Below are 21,539 nucleotides of genomic sequence, written 5' to 3'. Positions count from 1 at the left end.
GTTTGGCAATGCGGCCAAATACTTCTAGAATTATAACTTTATGACTATTGGCAGATTGCAAGCATTCATTAAAATCTAGTCTAAATTATATTAATGATTTGACTTGGTTAAGGGAAAAATGTTTGACTTTAAAGAATCACTCTCATTGTTAGATCAATTGAAAAAAACAATTGTAAATGATGTAGGCGAGATTCATTGTTGAGTTTAACTCGGTGGTATTAGGGTCTGTTCTCTTATGTTGAAATTCAGTTCAGTTCAGCTCAGTTTAGTTCAGTTCAGTTTAGCTCAGCTTCTAATTTCCTTCTCTTATAAAATATTCAGTTCAGTTCAGTTCAGTTCATTTCAGCTCAATTCAGTTCAGTTCAGTTCATTTCAGCTCAATTCAGTTCAGCTGAGTTCAGTTCAGCTGAGTTCAGTCAATGAGAACAGACCCTTAGTTCACAGTCGCAAACACGACAACAAATCCGAATACAGCAATGTCATACTGAGTACTAAAAAACAAACAAAGGGAAAGAGCAAGGCAATAGAAAAGAAACCTCACCCAACGAGGTGTAACGATCAGTTGGGTTGTAATTCCTGTATATTTAGGCAACTTGTAAAGTTGTAATTGGAATAAATGATTCGCAACCATATGCTATGGTATGCGACTGGTGTAAATTATATAAGCATGTATATATATATATATACACAACATACTAGAGAAGGGGATAAGTAAAATTAATTACTAAAGACTAAAGTAGTAGAATTAAATGTGTTATGATAAGTTACAAGTGGGGGTAAAAAAAATAATTTATGTGTGGCCAATATTGTGTTTCACATTGACCAATAGATCTTACTGCGTTGAACAATCAACAGTACTATTGGCGGTGCCAAATATCTTCGTTCTACTACTCCGTTAAACATTCAAGGCTACAAAGAAGACCATTTTTTTAAATTTTGGATTTTTTCTCAATATTTCTGATTGCTGAATTTCCCATTTTTGCAGTAGAACCTTTTTCTTGTTTTATAGCTTAGTTTGTTATTTGTTCACATTTCCAAATTTGAGTTATAAAGGTATATTCCTTGTCTAGTATGGAGGGTAGAATTGAATAGATATTACTTTCTTGGTTAAAATTTAAGAAAATGTACATATTAATCACTAGAAGAAATGTATTTCATAAAAGTTTAGTAAAATTCAATTTTGAACAATGATTCCAATTAGTTAGACTAGTGAATGGAAAAGAAAAGAAAAAAAAAAAAAGACTATATGTTTAGAAGAAGATTAATAATAAAAATTATACAATGGGATGGATTGTGGATCAAACCTAACGTAAAATGTATGACTCTGGACTATCCATGCACACGAATATGTGTTCTGGTGTTTAAGTTCTAAATTCCAATCTCATACTTATATCATGTATCAATTGATTAATTGAAATCTTTTGCATTAAAAAGAAAGGAAATGAAAATTACTATAGAAGACCTACAAGATCTAATTTTTTTTTTTTTTTTTTTTTTTTTTTATTTTTTGAAAAGACATGATCTAATATATTAGAATTCAAATTGATATTGATCTCGGCTCATGCAAGTTGAATCAACCAAAAAGTATTACATAATAACACTAAGGACCTGTTCTAATTTACTGAATTGAAATGAATTGTTTATGAGAGAAGAAAGTTAAGCTGAAGAGAAAAAACCCTAACATTGAATTGAACTAAACTAAACTAAACTAAACTAAAATTAAGCTGAAAAGAAAAAACCTTTACATTGAATTTTTCCTTTATGTTACTTTATCTTCAATATTTCCTTTTTTAGCTTCTTATACATAACCCAAGGGCTATGTTTATCATTTTCCTAAATTAAATTACTACTCCCTGTATCCCTAGCTATTTGTTTGCTCCATAGGCAAAATGTGCTTTATTAAGAATTGAACCAAAGTTTTCAAGTGAATTGGGAGTATTTTTGTCTTTTATAGTTTTATTTTATGAGTGTGCATAAGTGGGATTGATGGTGGGGACATATTTCCAGATAAGGAAATGGAGCAATCTTTAAGGGACATTTAAATATGGAATATGAGTTAAACAAATAGACCAACAAGAGTTGGCTCAAGTGGTAAGCAACTTGATGTCGCTTAAGGGAGGTCTCGGATTCGAGTCTCGCCGTATGCAGAAACTCTTGTTCGGAGACTCACCCACCATAAGTCAGGTGTGCTACCCGAGTCGGATTCAGATATATCCGGTGAACCGGGCGGGCAACCTTAAAAAAAAAAAAAAGAGTTAAACAAATAGGCATAGAGGAATTACGTAGTCAATTTTTTTATAAAAATGTTTCGCAAAACCATATGGTGCAAGGTTTTTTTCTTTTCATTTTCTTTTAATTTTTTTTTAATTTATAAAAAGGTAAAAAAATTTAAACATTTTCATATATGTGGGAAATTCGTAATGTAAATATGTATGGTGCAAGTGTTAAAGAACAAAATATGTATAGCTAGCAAGCATTAGCACTAGGATTTGTACTAATAAGTGTCTTATTCATATAGTAATTCACGTTCACAAGTCACAACTACTTGAATTGAATTTAGTGTCGTCTTTTACCAATTACCACTAATCAATCTCAAAGACCAAGACAAACAAACAAGAAAAATAAAAAAGACTTAAAGAGTGATCGACTTCCAAAAACACTACTCTACTACTAACACTACTAGTATAGTATACTACTACGAGTAGTACAACCCATAGTACTCATGACTAGTAATTTATAAGTAGTCACTGCAGCTTAGAAGATGGAATCAAAAATATAAGACAGATTGAAATTAAATGGGGACAAACTTATTTTTACTACTTCAAGAAGAAGAGAGAGATATAAATACATTATTATTATATATTCATTTACTTATAAACAACAAATTAATCAAGTTTTAAATAAAAAAGATGAGCTCTTTTGCCAAGGTGATGAGCAAGCACATAATTTTGGGCCTTATTTTTAAAGGTAGAGTAGTGAATGGGAGACACGGAAACAGCTCGCACGTTCTCCTCATATCTCTTACATTTTCATTATTTTTATTTTTATTTAATTACATAATATATAAATAAATATATAATCATATAATTAATTAATTTACAATTTACATACTCTTTCTTCTTGACAATATGTTGTCTCACCTCCCTAGGAATTTTAAATATATCTATCTATCTATCCCCCATTTTCTCTCTTGTGATTTTCCATAAATACTCACTTTCTTCATGCCCTAAAAACCCCCTCTTTCCCCCCCCTTATTTGTCACTTCATTCTTCATTTCTTCCATTTTTACTCTTCTTCTTACTATATTATATTTTATATTTTTAATATCCCACTTTTTATACTTATAATTTAGCTCAATTTCTTATAATTGAAGCTTGAGGGGATTTCCTAATTCATATTGGTTTCAATTCTTGCTTGTGATCATCATGGTGGGTTTAATTTCTCTCCTTTTTTTTTTTTTTTAATTTTATTTTAATTTTTGTGAATTACAATTTTGAATTTTTGATAACTTTCTAGTACATACAACAATAACAAACACCCACTACTAATTCTGCTACCTAACTAAAAGATTAATATGTATAATTAAGATTTTTTTTTTTCATGCTTATCTTGAATTTTGCTTAGCTGCTCCAAGTTCATAAGTTTGCTAATTTATTGTAGATTTATGTTTTTTTTTTATCTTCCTGTTTTAGATAATTGAAATTCTGAATTTTGGTTAGCTTATAATTTATAATTCATAACAATATTGAATTTTTTAAATATGTTTTGGGTGAAATTAAATATGTGTTCAAGTTTAAAATTATCTAAAATTCGATTAGCTAAAAAGTTGTTACATATGATGTATAATTAAGTGAATTATGTAAATTGACAAATTCATTAAAAATGTTTTAGGGTTATGGAAAGCCAGCATGGTTGGATGCACTATACAGCCAAAACTTCTTTGTGAATTGCCCAGCTCATGAGACAGCAAAGAAGAATGAGAAGAACGTATTATGCTTAGATTGTTGCACTAGTCTTTGCCCTCATTGCTTAACCATGCATCGCTTTCATCGTCTAATTCAAATTCGTCGATATGTCTACCACGATGTCATTAGATTGGAAGATCTTGAGAAAGTTATCGACTGTTCTAATGTTCAGGTTCCTTTCTAACATAATTCTCTTGCTTTTTTTCTTTAAATCCATAATTCTCTTCATTTTTTAAAAATAATTGAACTAACAATAAGCTTATAATTTCACTAGGCTTATACTATCAATAGCGCGAAAGTAATCTTTATCAAGAAAAGGCCTCAAAATAGGCAGTTCAAAGGAGCTGGAAATTATTGCACTTCATGTGATAGAAGTCTTCAAGAACCATATATTCATTGCTCTTTAGGGTGCAAGGTAAACAAATTAAATTATGCACTTTATTTGTTTGTATGATGATTAAATTTTAATTTTTCATTTGTATATTACTTTGTAGTACTAGTATATATGTATGTAGTCATACAATGCAAATTTCACACATATAAATTATAATTCTTTAACCATACAGTTAATCTCTTGCTTAGATCGATTACACTATAGTTTTTGAAACTTGAACCTTGGTGCTTATTTAACTAGTTACTCTGTAGTTGTTACAATAAGTTGACATTTAATCAATTCAACCGAAAAATTCAACTTCATATAAATACAATTTTTGAAATTTGCACTAATTTTTCATTCTATAATGTCAATATTATTATTTAGCTCCTTCCCTTAAACTGATTTTATTGTGCTTTTTGTGGTTGAATTATGTGTAGAACATGACAAGCTCAACAAATTAGCAAATTTTAAGTTGCAAAAGAATAATTCTATAGCTTTGTCAAAAAGAAAAACGAACAATTCTATAATTAGCTTGAATATTTGATCATAAGTACTGTACAGAATATCCGACAAAGTCAATTCTAACATAAAAACTGTGCTCAAAAGAGCTCATTATAACGCTATACACCCCGATATACTGCACACTGAAAAAATGAGTATGGGTGTAAGTGCGCATGGGGCACCTTGAATGTCTGAGAATCTTATGATAAAACTTCAGCTTTATAAGAGTATTAATATTGAATTAAAGCTCTTATTTAGTGACAAAGTTAATGCTTAATTTTATGAAAAAGGGTTATAGGTTAAGATATATGATCAGAGTATATTATAATTTGTAGGACTAGCTATACTGAACAAAAAACTTTGGACGTAATTAATGTGTGAATTATTTGTGTTATTAGGTGGACTTTGTGTTGACGCATAATAGAGACCTCTCACCCTACTTAAGGGTATGCAAAGTGTTGCAATTGAGCCCGGACTTCTTATACCCTCAAGACATGGGAGATGATGAAATGACCAATGAAACTCCTAACTCCACCATCGTGGATTGCGACGAGCCAATGAGCTCCTACTGCGGCTCATCGGACTCCGAGAACATGAGCGTGGCATGCACAGAGACCGAGATCGTTCGGAAGAAGAGAAGTGGATTGTACGTGTGTGGAAGATCAATTAATAAGGTTTCCGACGAAGACATGGCCACAAGCATGAGTAGAAGAAAAGGGATTCCTCATAGGTCTCCTTTATGTTAAAATTCAAATAATAGTATAACTTAAATCAATGAAAAAAATAAAATAAATCCTCAAATAATCTCTTCATTTTAAATTTATTTATAGGAGTATTATTTAGTTTAATTTGATTTCTTCATCCCCTACCCCTTTTCTTTTTTAGATTTATTAAGCTTAATTATTGAGATAAATTATTATATTTTGGACTAAACAAGTTCAAATTTGATTAAATTAGTGACAAATTAAACCCCCTCCCCTCTTAATATTTCAATCTTAAACTTCTACCTCGTTCTAAGTTAATTAATCACTCGGTCGGGCGTTTTGTCTTAATGGCATCACGTGGTTCCCAATTCCAAGTAAATGGTTTTTGTACATTTTTCTATGGTATGGACCGGCCTTTTTTTTTTTCACCATATAATATAATGTATCATACAATAATAAGTTTACTACTATCAAAATTATTAATTCGGTTCATGCATTGGAAGCCCTTCATGCTGTTCTTCATGATTCTATCTCTATGAAAGTGACACTTCTTTCATCTGAAGACATAATTGTGTAAGAGCATTCAATAAATTCACATACATATATATATGTGCATTTAATGTTTATTGCTACTTTTTACTAGTAATTCATGCATTTCACATGCATTATATACGTGCATGTATAATTGAAGCACATATAATATGTTTAGCTACCATTCCAAGCAGTATATGCTCTCAATATCCATTAGATTTACAATTTGCTAATTTTGCTAATAATTGAAATTTTTATTCTCCATTAATTCATAAAAGTTTGACTTTATTTTCATTTTGGATTGATTTAAGAAGTTTGACTCACTACTTTATTTTATCTCTTAGAACCTCATATTATCGCATTATATACCTTTCTTATCCCACCATCTTTAACCATAACACATATAACATTATATTATTTTTTTTTTTTTCAAACTCTCCTAAAACAATAGCTTATACTCTATGTAATAAATAGGTCAAAGTTTTAAAAACAGAGATATTGTTTAATATATTTGATCTTCTAATGATGGCATGATTGATTTAATTTTCCCCATAATATTGATTTTTGAAGTATTTAGAAGGAATGGTCTAAATATATGTATATAACTGTTCTGGTTACATGTATTTTATATTGTATTCAGAGGTGGACTGTTGATATGTCTGTATTATTTGTATACCACATGATATAGACAACAAGATACATAGTATAGTACGACTGCCAATTCAATAATAAGTACAGTATTATTAATAAAATTCTTGGGTTAATAGAAACGAAAGTAAAGATGCTGTTGTTAAGAGAAGAGTAAAGTTGGTAATTTAGATTAATAAAATCCATAGTCTTTGTCAGACTCCTGATACTGTGGCCCCCTACATATAGTACTTGCTATCTTGGAAGGAAGAGCCTCCCTTTGACTTTGACCGTTACGGACTAACACTTTGTTTGTACTCCGTTTGATGAGGTGGAATTGTTGACCACTTATACTTCCTCGATTGTTTTCCAATTGATATGCATTAAATTACTCTTTGTGTTTTAATAAGGGTTAACTTTGATCGACACATAGTTTATAAAATATACTCTTTTTGTATTTTTATAAGTGTTATAAGTGTTACACTTTGATAAGTATATAAGTTTAGGAAACTTAATTGATTTGAATAAAATAAGAGGTAAATGGGGTATTTGAAGTATTTAAAAAAATTGTAAAAGTAATATTTTATTGATAAGTAATGAATGAAATAATGAAACAGTAGTATTGAGTTTGGATAAACACCACGAAAAAAGACATGTATAATACTATTAAAATGTAATCTTTACCAAAAAAAGAAGCATAACACTTATTAAAACACGATCGCATTTGGTATAAGTGTTACACTTATTAAAACACGGAGGGAGTATATATTGTTAAATTTCATGAAATTCCTTGAGTTAGACTTTAGACTGTTGGTATCGGAATTTAGCAAAATAAAAAGGTGATTGCATATTAATTCACAATTTAAATAGAAACAATAAATTTTAAAAATACAAAAATGAATTAAATTAGCATTTTAAAGAGATAGTCAGAAAAAAAAAAAAGATTTTTTAGTCTATATACCGTCTAAATTTATAGTTTTTTTTTTTTTTTTTTTTTTTTTTTTTTTTTTACTAAATTGTAGCATATAATTAGCTTTTTTTACTAAATTGTCGTCAAAATTTTGTTTTTTTTGTTCAATTGGCCAAAATACAAGTGGAGATTATTGGTGAACACAAATATAATTTTTTAGGCTTGAGAGAAGACTATAAGCTAGGCAAAGAGTGTTAAGACTGTTAGAGCACATTGCATCGTGAGATGGATGAGTAAAAACTGTCATACCAATTTCCCATACACTCTGGTAGTATTTGAGCTAAACCCACCTATGTCATAACATTAACAAAGAATGCATCATTTCGGTTTTTTTGAAAAATAGAATCACAGGGGAACATTACATTTGATTTCTACCACTTCCACAGAATCAATAGAAGCCATAGCCATTTGAAGGCAGTAAGATATAGATTGTCAACTTGTGCATAATGATGCTAGTAATATGAAAAGACTTATAGACGACTTGAATAGAGTTTTAAAAGTTAGTTCCGAAAGCATGGAGGGGGACTCTTCACAAACTGATCCATGCAGTGTTCACAAATCACAATCCTATGATCCACAGAATACAAGTGATATGCAAGGGATCATTATGAGGAAGTGAACCTTAAGAATGGGATGAACAAGCATATAGGAGTATTTAGGGGCTTACTATATATATATATTAATAGCTCTGTCAGATTACTTACTAAGATCTGATGGCAGAGAGATGCACATCAGCAATGTTCCTCACAGAAATCTCAACCCTTTCTTCAGCCTCACAGTCATGAAAGCCAAATGCTTTGTTCTTCAAGTGTGAATTTATTGTTCTCTTCAACTTTTTTTTTTTTTTTTTTTGAAGCAAATCGGGCAATTAAATTAATTATTCAAAGAAAGCTTATCCATCAATACATAGGGTGCAATATCCGGGGGGGCTATGACTAACCCAGATTTGCTCATCTCCGAAAGGGAAGGATCTAGCTAAATGATGTGCAACCATGTTGCCATCACGCTTTACATGAACAAAAGAAATGGAATTAAAGCTACAGCTAAGTGCTAGAATGTCTTCAAGAATGGCATCCAGCTCGGTACAGTAGACCATTGATCTTCCCAGCCTGCTCACAATCGCTTCACAATCTGATTCAACCACCACATCTTGCAGCCCGTACCTAATTCCTAGTCTGAGAGCCATAACAATGCTCTTAGCTTCTGCAATCATGGGCTGCCACCATGCTCTGGAGCGTCTCACAGCAGCGAAGATAACATCACCATCCTCATTGCGTGCAACAACACCAAGACCCACCACACCTTCTGTATTCAAGCTAGCATCAGAGTTAATTTTAACGTAGCCTGGAGGAGGTGCTGCCCACACTTTCTGCTGCCGTGGAGCTTTCGTAAGCCCAGGTTTCGAGTAGATACATTTCACATATTTGCCCTGTTCCTCATCTAATCTCTCTACTCTATCAATGATCACCGAGTTTGGAACTTCTTTGCTCTTAAACACCAATTGATTCCTCTCATGCCACACACACCAAGCCAAAATAGCACCCTTTCGAAGAATTTTTGTGTCAATATTACACCAGTCAGCCACCAGATCACACAGACTTGCTCCCACCATCCCTCATCATAATCGAGCACTGCACATCATCCCACATTGGTTTCACTCTGCTGCAATCAAAGATAGCATGCCAGGGACTTTCATCTTCAATCCCACAGCGTGGGCATGTGGCACTATCGAGTAAATGTCGTCGCCTAAGTTCAGATTTTGTAGACAAAGTACCTGTTCTCTTCAACTTATTTCAAAAACATGTTGCTTATTCCTGTCGAAAAATTACACATTTAAAAAGTACATATTGAGACGAATCTAACATGATCCCAACTAATAGTGTATTTTCTTATACATTAGAATAAAAATAAGGTCTGAGTTTAGTCAAACAAGTAGAGACTTTTCAGACCTTAATCCAAATACATCAAGTAGGACCAAATGTGCTGCTTTTCTCCACCTTGTTCGATTTGGTCAATTTCATGGCCTGCAATGTCCGACTTAATTATTAGATACATATACTTTCTGATTGTTTGAATGGTTCTTATATCCAAGCTATGGTTTGTCAAATCCACTGCACCTTTAAAAAACTTTTTAACAAGAGTATGGAGGGCTTGTTTGGATCATATGCAGAACTGTATCATGTTTGATCAAACAATGGATTGCATAAAAATATAAAATGCTATGGAGTACTATTTATGATCTAGTTTTTGGAAAAAAGTTGTCTATAATCTAGTTTTTGAAGATAAAAAAATTCTGTCAGTAGTGTATGATCTTAGTTTTGACAAGAATTTGCTCTCAAAGTTTACCTTGTTTTCTTTTGCCTGGTCATAATGAATAGCTCATGTGTGTTTCAGCGCCATTGGGATCCTATGCTCGCTAGGATAAAATCAGGAGAAGGGCTAGCTAAGAGTTGCTTCTGTCCCTCTACCGCGTTTGTTTAGCACAACAGCTTGTCAGATTGATCAAACTTGTGCTGGTAATCCACTGAAGCGTTTGGATCATGTTGTCATGAAACTCAAGAAAGGAATTCGATTTATGTGATTAGTCCTCAACTCATTATCTACTTTAAAGCCATGAGGACCCTGTCTTTTTAAGTTATTAATCTTATTTAAAGCTATCAGATATGTGGTCTTGAATGAATAACGTTAGTTGTCTAACCATCCTTTTGTCGAAAGAAGAAAAACAAGGATGTGTAGCCGTGTAGGCCTTGGAAATACTCCTTAATTGTCGATGTTTGATATTGGATGCAAATACTTTATTGCTCGATTCATCGACTTTACAAACTATCAAATTTTGTTCATGATGAACTCTCAGTAGAGTATTATTATGACCTTGATATGTCTTGTATCTTTAATAAAATGGCTCGAATATAGCCAAAGTCTCACAAACACTAAAAATCAGAACATATTTCCTTGCAAACATTAAAAAAAAAAACAGAATCTTTTATCCGAATGTATGCATATATCATGCACTTAAGAGATCGATAAAATTAATTAACACTAGGTGTTCGTCCTTGACTACTCTCTGAAGAAGTCATGAAATGAGTAAACCACATGGAAGACGCCTTACGATAACGTCTATGCCTATCAAGATAGTCGACATAGTTTAGGCCATAGCGAGTTTGATATCCTCCAGCATCAATTTCCATATTATCTGCCAATGACCATACAAAGTATCCCTTCACATTTGTAACCTCTGACTTCCCATCCTTATTTCTTATATCCCTGCATTCACATTCACGTCAATCCAATTATGTGTTTTCAGTTGCAAAATGCATAAGCAATAATGTACGTAACGTAGGGAAAGTGAAATTAAAGGAACGAGGAAAATATATATATATGAGTGCATACGCTAAAGTTTCACGAAGATTGAAAAGATAGTTGCTAATATCTTTGATTCGATACTCATCTAGCAGTGCATCTTTGATTTCATCTAGTGATTTGGCTTTGGATTCGTCGTTGTCTATTACATTTTTTGCTAAATCCTTAATAGAGCTTGTGATTGCTGGCATTGCAGGAACACCTGAATTACATACACAACTTATTGATTAGATCACGAATATATATGGCAATAACGTATCAATGTATCATTGATAACATAGAAAAGATAATCGATTACTAAGTAAATTGATGTAAAATGTACGTAAATGTATGTATCTAATATGGTGTATAGTAGTCTTAAGATTTTAAAGTTGCAATTAGTACTCGAGAACTCTAAGCTTAAAAATGGACAAAAGATGTTGATCGAATTTTTAAATAATACCGATAACAAACACAATTCGACACGAGAAATTGTCCTAAATTTACACATAAAAAATAAGACTTCGGTTAAGGATTATTAGTTGATTAACTTTTATGCCAAGTCAATTTAATACACGAAGAGTATTATTTTTTTTCATATTCTTACATAATACAAAGTAGTAATTGATAACTCACCATTTTCAGTAACATATACTTCAGGGTTGTTGTATGTGTGCTTAACGTAAAGTAACAAGTCTCTCAATCCTGTAGGAACAACATAGATATCGGAACTTTGTGGAGCTGGACTTCCAATATAATCTCCTTCCTTATTTTGCACTGGAGAATTGAACGAGTGAAAATGATGGCAAAATATTATATAAACAAATATAAGTTGGTATTGAAATAGAAAGAATCTCACCTCCTTGCTCTATGAACTCCATACGACATTGTCCGTAAGTAGTGTCAATAGTTGATATGTGAGAAGGTGTGACATATCTTGAAGTATAGTAGTTGAGGCCTATGAAATCATATGAGCCTTGTACCATTGCCTTTTGCTCAGGGGTAAACTTGGGTAGCCCCCCAATTACAAGTTCTTGCATTATTTCGGGGTATTGACCATTGACTAGCGGATCCATGTACCTACAAATTAGAAACAAATGTTTCACACGTTGCAATAATAAAGGATGAAGATCGAGGTACCATGATGTAAGAAACAGAACAATTTGTATCTTCCACTTACCAACCCAACATCATGTCTAAGGATGCCTTTTGAGCCTTTATATGGAGTCCGTTTTTCTTATCATAAGGTTCAAACCATAGCGATGATAATGAAATACCAATCTTTCCACCTTGAGCTTCCTAAAAAGAATAAGGACAAAAGATTGATATGAAGTACTCCGTATTTTATAGTTAACATAGGTTACATTAATTATTTGTTGTGATTTAAAGATGTGATTAATCAAAAAATGTGATTGATCACCTGATAATTCTCTCGGTAATGTTGGACAGCAGTAGCATGAGATAGGATGATGTTGTGGGTAGCAACAAATGGACTTGGATCCATTTTATTGTCTGCTGGCAACCCTGTTTTGTATCCGAATGAACCAAAATTATAGGGTTCATTTATAGTTATCCAATTTTTAACTCGATCACCAAAGTTCTGGAAGCATACATCCGCGTATTGTTTGAAGTCCTCTCTACATTCAGCCAAAAAACGATATCATATACTTGTCAAATTTTATACTTGTACAGTTGTACAAGTCAAATATTTAAAAACAAGGAAATGTATGTATATCAACAAGACAATGTAAGTTACAAGATATAGAGGATGAAATTAAAGAAAATGAAGGAGAAAAAAAAAAAAAAAAAAAAAAAAAACTTACATGATATCTTGACTCAAAAAACCGCTATACTTGTTTTGTACACTCTGGGGAAGGTCGAAATGGAACATCGTCACAAAAGGGGTGATTCCTTGTAGATAATGCAAGTAGATGGAGAAATTTTGATAAGGTGTAACTCAAATTATTCATTCAAATTAAATTGAAGTTAGTTAAATAGATTATGATTACCATGAAGCAAGAATGAATCAGTAAATTACCGTTTTCAATAAGTTCATCGATCAAGTTACTGTAAAATTCAATGCCTTGTTGATTCACGTAACTATTGTCGACACCAGCATCTGAGTGTACACATGAAAGAGAAACACATTATACTTCGTATTAATTTGTTTTCAAGAAATAGCTAGATTTATTTTAACAAATCCGTACTTGTATAATACTCCGTATAGGACTAATAGGAGTACTTCATAGTAAATACGTAGTATATGTTTCTTTCAAAAACAGAAAAAGTACTCCATGAAAGCTATAATAAATTAATTTAGCATGCAAAAATATATATATTGTGCTGACTTACAAGGCAAAATTCTGGACCATGAAATGGAAAACCTATAAGCAGTCATGCCCATGTCCTTCAACAGTTGCACGTCGTCCTATTAATAAATAAATTAAGTCAAATAAATACGAGGTGCATGTTTGTTACTAATAATACTAGCTAACAACTAATAAAGTATCATTGATACTAATAAATTAAAAGAATATACATCAAATTACCATGTTGTAGACTTGTAGCACCACTAATACTAGATAATTTAATCACCAATAATCCAAATATCCAATTATCCAATCTTGAAGTTGTAAATTTTAAGTTTTTATTTAAGAAGTTCTAAACATACTTCCTCCGTTCTATTAATATTGCAACAATGGACTTTTTGCACTATTCATCACTCTTGTTTGACCATATAATATGAGTTATACGTTAAGCAAAATATAGTCAAGTGGGATCTTGTTGGATTCGTCTCATAAAATACTTTCACAATATCAACTTTTTATAATTTTTACTCTTACACAATTATAGATATTTAGCATATAAAATGTGTTTTGGGATGCGTAATTTCCTCCTTGTTGCAATATTAACAGAACGGAGGAAGTATTAATTTAGACCAATCATATCAGACGAAATCAAGTAGTAAATTGTGTACCTTATAGAGGCTGTATGAATCAATGGCCATTTGATTCCCGCCACTTGAAATCATGGAATCCCAGGTGCTTGGTGCTCTCCCACCTTCTTTTCCATTTCCTTCCGTCTGTACTTTTCACAATTTGTAATTAGCATACATTTTCATAACTTTTTATTAATTTATTAAAATTAATACTCCGTAAATTTATCATCGTATGTACTCATAATTAAATAAGCAAAAATAAGGTAAATTAAACAAGTCCAAAGTATTGTATATACTGAACGTAGTATATAGTAACAACTCATAGAGAAACCTGAAAGGCAGAAGAAGAGGCTCCAAAAATGAAACCAGGAGGAAAATCAGATCTTTTAACATGAGTTGGTATAGAGATGGTGGCAGGCTCCAAGCCGGGAGCCAACACCACCGACATAGTGCTACCGTCCACAGATGGTGGTTGTGGTGGTATCTCCACCATATCATCAGTAGATGGTGTGGTTAACGAGGCGGTTGATGATACCCTTACATTCTTAACAGCAATATGGCAAAAAGAGGGCTTCTTTCTTAGGAAGATTGAGCTCTTTGTAAGCTCTCGAAAATCATGGGTGTGCATAGAGAGTTGTTTACTCTCTAGATGCACTGCCATTCCACAAGAAAGTGCCATTATTGTTAATATAATTAATTAAGCCAATATTGCATACAACTCTAAAAGTAGATAAGAATAAGAAGATTATTATTTTTGATGGTACAAAACTTTTCCTTGTTGTAACTCTTATTTATAGATAAATGGTTAGTCATTATAAAATTCGATTCTATCTCATCTATATTTCCAATGCTATTAATGACTCAGATGGTACTGCAATAATACCTTTAAATAAGTTATGCACCATAATATGGTGGATCATGATCGACCGTGAAGTTCGCTTCCTTCACTTTGATTTAGAATTGATCATGCCTCGTGATACTCGTGCACTCGTGCATGGATCGGAATAGATATGATTAGATTGTTAACGAATAAAATGGGAATCTTCAATTCATCAAATTATATTGTTGATATGCACTGCACACAATGCTAACTAAATTAACTGTATTGAGTCAATCGAGAGGAAAGGCAAATGTTACACAAAGTAAAATATTGATCGATACAAATTGTGTTTGAAAATGAAATCAGCCTAACAATAATAATGTGGTTAAAAAATTGATTTTTTTTTCATCTTTCATGTCTTTTAATTGCAGCATAGAGGAGCTGAGGAGATATAATGCACATACATGTAAAACTAGCTAGTTATGTTGAGTATACATAAAAATTTACCAAGATGAAAAGTGTTTACAACAAAATTTAAACAATATCAGTGGAGGGCGGTATATATTAATATAATAATATGACATCTCTAAAGTCCACTTGGGTAGTTTAAATTGTTCACTTTGCCTTTAAACCATAAAATTAACCATTTACATCTTATGTCCCCCTTCGTTGATTTAAGGCATGGACTTTATATGACTGATTAGTGGTTCAATTTTAAACACCATTATACGAACCTAAATTGCATCCTCTAAAATCTCATGAGTTTTTTATGCGAGTTTTGAAGCATTTAAAATTAGTCTGATTATGTGTGTATGGCCTTCAAATTTAACTTTTGAACAATAATTTTGGATCTAGCAAGTTAATGACCTCGGAAGGCCTACTTGATTGGGTGTTCAAAACCATCTCTTCTATGCCTTGATCCAACCTTCATCACCATGTCTTAAGATGCCGTTGTATTGGTAATGTTACCTATAGAACCTCATGCCCAATCCTGAAAGCCAATCCTCTTACCAAAGTTATGAGTCTATTTTGCCAACTTCCCTTGCCTACATTGCTCCATTTAAGCCTAACAATTTAGCAAAATCCAATCCAAGAAAGCAAAATTTTCCTTTTATTATATCTTTGAGTTGCAATTGATTCATCCAGTGTAAATCGATCGACGTCGTTAAGTTGAGTAAGTATTCAAAATACACTACTCGTTTGCATATATTTGGCCTAGCTAGAATCAGCTTTAGCCTATGATGACTCCAATGAAAGACTCTAACCCACAATCAACTAATTCTTCCCCAACTGAATTAGTCAATTCAAATTAAGATTCAATAAACAATAACATATTAACTAACATTAACATTAGCCAAAATCAGAACAATTCATCACCAAATCATCCCATTCTGCTGATAACACCATTCACCACACCACTATAACAAGTATTTTTTTGGTACATCCACTATCTTCTCGTGACCAAATATAAGAAAGCCTTAGTTATGATTATGTTACTCCTAAATAGTAATTCCTACGATGTATGTAATATTATATTGATCAAGACGAGCCCGAGGCAGATCAGTGTAGTATTCAAACCTGAAACCTATCATATAAGACTATAAACATGTATTTGGGACACAAATGATAACACAACACATTCACAATTTTTGTACATATAATAATAAATAATTAATAATGTGACATTATACATCTATAATTAACTTGACAAGTATGAATTACGCACGAAATTGAACCGCAATCAAATGTCAATTCGACATAACAAAATAAGTTGTTACATCAAAAGCATATGAAATTATATGAAGGGGGGAGAAGAAATGGTGAGATTGATCGAAATGACAATACACATGAAATTACAAAACTAGCACAATTTAATAAAAAAAAAAAAAGTAAACAACTAATAATAATATAATAATTATACTCGTTTGACAGGGTCGAAGTTGGAGACGGCAACAACAGCCCCAACAATAGCAGTGAGCACAACTCCACCAGCAGCAATACTCAACAAGAAATTCTTCAAAGAAGGCGATAACTCAGCCGCTTCGGCTACATCCGGAACCATCATCGATGCCGTAAGAGCCGCCGCTGTAAGCCCAGTAACAGCCTTCTCCTTCAATGAAGCCTGGACTTTAAGGCCCATTGCTCTGGGCTTCTGGCCCATCAATGCAGCCCTTTGTGGCTTAATGGGTAATGGGCTGAAGAAGTTAGTCTTGGTTGTTGTTGTGATTGGTGTTGCCATTGAAACTGCTGATAGTGAAGCCATTTTATTTTGTTTTTCTTTTTTTTCTTGATTAACTTAGCTTAGTTTGTGAAGGAGTGAATTCTGAGCTAATAAGAAAGAAAGAAATGCAGAGTTTGTAAGGCAGGAAGAGAAAAGGAGATTGGGTGAATCTAATTGAGTTGAATGAGTGGTTGCCATATCATTTGTCTTAGCTCCACGTGGCATTATTTTCTACCTATTATTATTTTTTGATAAGGTTAGATAAGATTTTCCATCCTATTTTCTAAATTTCCAATGCCAAACATCACAAACCATGCTTGCTACTTTAATTTGGGGATACTTTGCTTATTAGTACTTCCTATTAATTTATTATAGAGGTAACGTCTCTTTTAATGAAGAGTATTAGAGAAAATACAAGTTTATCAATATGATAAACAAAATTTGTTTATAAATGACAAAATTGTAAACAAATCAATAAATTTTTATTAAATATGGGCCCACTGTTATTGATATATTTACGGAAATGCCATGGTGACTAGGCATTTATGCTGTTTTATTTACCATTTTGTCATTTGATAAACAATTTTTGTTTATCAAATTGATTAACTGGGGCTTCCTCAAATTATTATGGAAACACCACGAAAATGCAACATTTTGGACCTTGTAATACAACTCTTTGCTCAATGATAATCTTTAGTTTGTTGATTTTGAATGTGCATGGTCGTCATTTTGCAAATTTAATTGTTAGTGTCATCTTTGATAATATATTGTTAGAAATAATGTCACAAATTAATTCTTTGAAAATACATTAGGCTAACTATGTACGTAACATTTTCATAGAAAAAACATTTTACTATGTATGATATAATAAAATATGTGGTTTGTTTATATAAATAGTTAATAACTAATACAAAAGGTTGAAATCGGTAACGCATATATTCTATTTTTTTTTTTAACTTCTGTAATAAAAATATTATAAAAGCCAAAGTATATAACAATTATTATTTTTAATTATATACTAGTTAATATTATGAAAAGTTTATTATATGCTTACACAATAAATTGACATGATGATGAGTATATCCTCCGTAAATATCCTGTATGTATAACAACATTTGCATGATTTATGCTAGTGAAAAGTTATTGTTTAAGAGACATGAATACATTAGCGAAAAAAATTGGGTGAGTCAGAATCATATATAGTGAGTCCAACATGTCTCACATCAACAATCTAATATATGACATTAGATTATTAGACTATTAATGTTAGATATTAGATTATTAATGTCATATATATTGGATTCATAGTGACTCCGATCTCTCGCAAAACATTCTCATATGTTAATAGCAAAGTAATTACAATAAGATTTAATTTTGGGATTTTGGGTTCATAAAACATCATTTATTTTATTTTGATGGATGGGGAAGCATTTTTTATTTTGTTCTCACTATATACTGTATTATTTAAAATGTTTTTTTTTAATTAATTTTTTGGCATATGCAATGGATGGGGCCCACTTTGGTTGTAGTTCATAGAGTTTACGAGTAGTTGCTAAATTGGTGTCATGTTAATATGAAAGTTCACAACAATGATTATTGTATGGTTGGTTTCAGTGTTTCAATCGATATGACTTTTTCAAATTAAATAATAATCATATTTTTAGTACTCCCATTATTTATACAGTAAATAAAAGGAAGTTGGATCCCATTCGATGTATGATTAGTACTAGTAGCACCTTCACCTTCTATATTCCATTATTAGTTGTTGGAGGGGAAAAGATTAAGCTTACTATATGTATATGTATATCTAATGACCTATCATAATATCCGTTGTATATCTAATGACCTATCATAATATCCGTTTTTTTTAATAATTTAATAACGGGCTAGATATCTTACAATATAAGAATGTGGTATTATCAAATTCAAAATATAATTGGAACTTTGTTATTTTGTATTATGAAAAACAAAACTTTCCATATTTTAATGTAGGTATTATAATGCAATCAAGTATGCAATTTTATTGTACAGAAGAATGGAAGATGAAAGAAAAGATTACGAATGAATAGCGATGGTTGCTTGCTCACAGGCTAGAATAATTGATATTATATATATTCTCGACACTAATTGTAGAGAAAGATAAATCATACCATTTAAAGAAATTTGGACACAAAATAATGCACTTATATATTCATTCAAGTATATATTAAACAAAAATCAAACATATATCTCCAGTCCCAACTATATATAATAAACTAATTAGGGTCTAAGGATAAATTCAAGCTGAGTTGTCATTAATATTATTAACGACGACACATAGTACATAGAGCTACAACATACAGTTGGCTAATTCCCAAACACATATCTAGGCGTGAGGCCAGAGTCAAATCTCACAAAACTAATTATAAGAGGAATTTTCCTTAATCCCCCTTAGGATCTTCGTCCATACCATTAAAAAAACTTGTATAAACTAAAGATAACAAGATCATTAATTAGTAGGTGTAGGAGTAATGGCATCATCAGTGAGGTTCAAGAGACGAGGACAATTATAAACCGAGCAAAATGATTGAAGAACCATCAATCCCAAGAGTAGAAGAGTTGCCAAAACAATGAGAATTCTCCAAGAGTTATACACATACCTTTTCATAATTTTATGGAACTTCCTCCTCAACGTATTGTTATAATACGCATTGGCATCTTCGACGGCTGTATCAATGAACGGAACTTTGGTTAATCGAATGGCTTTTGTCATCCCATTCCATAAATCGGCCACCTCGGCGTTACTCCCTAGTCGACTTATTATGATGTTACTCTTCCTAAGAATTCCAGCATCCTTAGCAGTGTCAACAATACCATTCATTAGTTCCGTGTAACGCGCTAGCACCAAAGGCCCTGAGGTCGACGAGGCCTCATAAGCTACTAGATTGCGCATGAGAACATCTGTGTTACCATCGACATGAACCACAGGAAGGTAGAACTTCAACAACTTTTTATCGAATCGAATGGTGGAAATGTCACCATTTGTTGGACAAAATTGTACGCCTGCGTCGTTAAGTTTCGTGACCGAGGGAATTGCAATCTGCTCTACACATGGAGCTTCCACACCACCTTCGTGCTTGCCACTATTTTTGCCACTTCCTAGAATAAGACTCTCTAACACGGGTGACAAAGCCGAAATAATTGGTAACTTCGAAATGATCTTTAAAGGAAACTTTGCTAGTAGCTTGAAAGGTTTGGCACTAATAAGAACGTCCTTAAATTTTTTCATTGCCGCTAGTTTGGAGGCAATCGCCCATGTTTTAGTGAAGACCTCTTTGTCCTCACCAAAATCCAACTCTTCGTCGTTTGGCTTCTTGGAAAGATGTGCTTCTTCCGTTATCTCTTCTTCATCACCTTGCTCCATTCTCGGAATAATGAGATGGTAAAGGAGATCTAACAAGTGTGAGCATTTGATAACCTCGGAAATTGGATAGTTTTCGTTTATTGCAAGAGGAGAGAGTTCTTTGCAAGCACCCATCAACACGGATGGCAACAAGTTTCCTGCCAAGTCCGAGGATGAGCATTGGATGCGTAAAATCTTCTTCAATACAAATATAGGAATTTGGTTTTCGAGCATCAAAATGTCGTTGAGGATGGATATATAAGCCAACTTCTTCCCCATCGAGTTAAGCAAGAAAGATATCCTCGACGAAGAGGCTAGATCATTACTCTTGTTGACATAAACATGAAGAAACTCTAGCAAGAATAAGCCATCGATAGCCATCATCCATGCTATAGTCTCTCCATCCATGTCTAAGTACTTATTATAACACCCTCGAATTTGGTGTTCCTTCTTCACTAGCTTCTTCACAAGATCCTCAAATTTGAGGTTGTTCATGTAATCCTTCTGAACCCTCTTAGAACATAGGAGCTTGTACCGCTCCATCACGTAGAGATCTTCGCGCCAATGATGGTAAGGCCCTAAGGCTATGATATGAGGGCTATACGCATCGGGCTTGAAAGCTCGAAGCGATTTGGGGACATTGTAAACACAAACATTAGTTGTGTTGCCAATATCATCATCATCTTCTTCTTCAAGCTCTCTTTCTTTAAAAAAACTACGAATCTGAATGACCCAAGAAGATGAGTCTTTAGATGATAATGAAGAATTCGTAGACATGATGATAATAGCTTAATTTATTTTTGTTGCTTAAGAGTTCATGAAAGATTTGTTACATATATATATAGTGGAATGAAGTTGTTGAAATGTTTTTTACACACTGAAAATGAAGATAGTAGGCCCTAGAAATAGGCTTACAACTCTAAAAACTAACAAGCTATAAAGTAGGAACTAATAAACAAGTGGGTAACAAACACTACAGTACTAAATTTGAATTACGTTCTAATAAACTGTGATTTAGGAAAATAATATGCCACTGTTTTGGAGCAATAACTAACAGAAGTGGCCTGGTCCAACCGTCCAAACATTAATCACGTGGTGTCGTGGTGAGTTGGCTATGTATTATACTATATATGATTTTTCATTCACTTTTACAGAGTGGAGGTTG

At 32.5% G+C, this 21,539-nt stretch overlaps 4 protein-coding genes and 1 pseudogene across 4 annotated transcripts; 1 reads left to right on the top strand and 4 right to left on the bottom strand.

The window, feature by feature from the left end:
* Window positions 1-3,207: 3,207 nt before the first annotated feature.
* On the top strand, window positions 3,208-5,795 carry LOC145634408 (protein RGF1 INDUCIBLE TRANSCRIPTION FACTOR 1-like). The gene is made up of 4 exons (XM_081685829.1): window positions 3,208-3,428; window positions 3,892-4,137; window positions 4,240-4,380; window positions 5,241-5,795. Exons 1-4 carry the CDS (start codon window positions 3,426-3,428, stop codon window positions 5,586-5,588), a joined length of 738 nt encoding a protein of 245 aa, XP_081541955.1. The 5' UTR covers window positions 3,208-3,425; the 3' UTR covers window positions 5,589-5,795.
* A 2,690-nt stretch (window positions 5,796-8,485) lies between these two features.
* LOC145634407 (uncharacterized) lies at window positions 8,486-10,271 on the bottom strand. Its single transcript, XM_081685828.1, has 3 exons — window positions 10,021-10,271; window positions 9,624-9,698; window positions 8,486-9,488 (listed from the first exon to the last, which is right to left on the bottom strand). The coding sequence occupies exon 3, from the start codon at window positions 9,284-9,286 to the stop codon at window positions 8,567-8,569; it is 720 nt and encodes a 239-aa protein (XP_081541954.1). The 5' UTR covers window positions 9,287-9,488; window positions 9,624-9,698; window positions 10,021-10,271; the 3' UTR covers window positions 8,486-8,566.
* A 176-nt stretch (window positions 10,272-10,447) lies between these two features.
* On the bottom strand, window positions 10,448-14,669 carry LOC145634406 (beta-glucosidase 24-like). The gene is made up of 11 exons (XM_081685827.1): window positions 14,283-14,669; window positions 13,991-14,095; window positions 13,366-13,441; window positions 13,052-13,132; window positions 12,837-12,924; window positions 12,434-12,650; window positions 12,194-12,312; window positions 11,873-12,093; window positions 11,650-11,790; window positions 11,065-11,236; window positions 10,448-10,938 (listed from the first exon to the last, which is right to left on the bottom strand). The coding sequence occupies exons 1-11, from the start codon at window positions 14,628-14,630 to the stop codon at window positions 10,704-10,706; spliced, it is 1,803 nt and encodes a 600-aa protein (XP_081541953.1). The 5' UTR covers window positions 14,631-14,669; the 3' UTR covers window positions 10,448-10,703.
* Window positions 14,670-16,686: 2,017 nt separating this feature from the next.
* LOC145636575 (uncharacterized) lies at window positions 16,687-17,034 on the bottom strand. The gene has a single exon (XM_081688153.1). It carries the CDS (start codon window positions 17,032-17,034, stop codon window positions 16,687-16,689), a length of 348 nt encoding a protein of 115 aa, XP_081544279.1.
* A 2,200-nt stretch (window positions 17,035-19,234) lies between these two features.
* LOC145634405 (putative UPF0481 protein At3g02645 pseudogene) lies at window positions 19,235-21,234 on the bottom strand (annotated as a pseudogene).
* Window positions 21,235-21,539: the final 305 nt, after the last annotated feature.

This window comes from Chenopodium album, chromosome 6, assembly GCF_948465745.1.
Source record: "Chenopodium album chromosome 6, dcCheAlbu1.1, whole genome shotgun sequence".
NCBI classification, from domain to species: Eukaryota; Viridiplantae; Streptophyta; class Magnoliopsida; order Caryophyllales; family Amaranthaceae; genus Chenopodium; species Chenopodium album.
The sequence above is the reverse complement of the archived record's forward strand: the minus strand, read 5'-3'. Positions and strand labels throughout refer to the sequence as shown.

Excerpts from the sequence above, each read along its gene's own strand:
- LOC145636575 (XM_081688153.1), bottom strand. The coding sequence starts at position 17,034 with ATGGCTTCACTATCAGCAGTTTCAATGGCAACACCAATCACAACAACA.
- LOC145634406 (XM_081685827.1), bottom strand. The coding sequence starts at position 14,630 with ATGGCACTTTCTTGTGGAATGGCAGTGCATCTAGAGAGTAAACAACTC. Across the intron at positions 12,925-13,051 it reads CGATGAACTTATTGAAAACG|GAATCACCCCTTTTGTGACG; the intron begins GTAATTTACTGA and ends ATTATCTACAAG. Across the intron at positions 12,651-12,836 it reads TTTTTGAGTCAAGATATCAT|AGAGGACTTCAAACAATACG; the intron begins GTAAGTTTTTTT and ends GGCTGAATGTAG.
- LOC145634407 (XM_081685828.1), bottom strand. The coding sequence starts at position 9,286 with ATGGTGGGAGCAAGTCTGTGTGATCTGGTGGCTGACTGGTGTAATATT.
- LOC145634408 (XM_081685829.1), top strand. Across the intron at positions 4,138-4,239 it reads TCGACTGTTCTAATGTTCAG|GCTTATACTATCAATAGCGC; the intron begins GTTCCTTTCTAA and ends TAATTTCACTAG. Across the intron at positions 4,381-5,240 it reads ATTGCTCTTTAGGGTGCAAG|GTGGACTTTGTGTTGACGCA; the intron begins GTAAACAAATTA and ends TTGTGTTATTAG.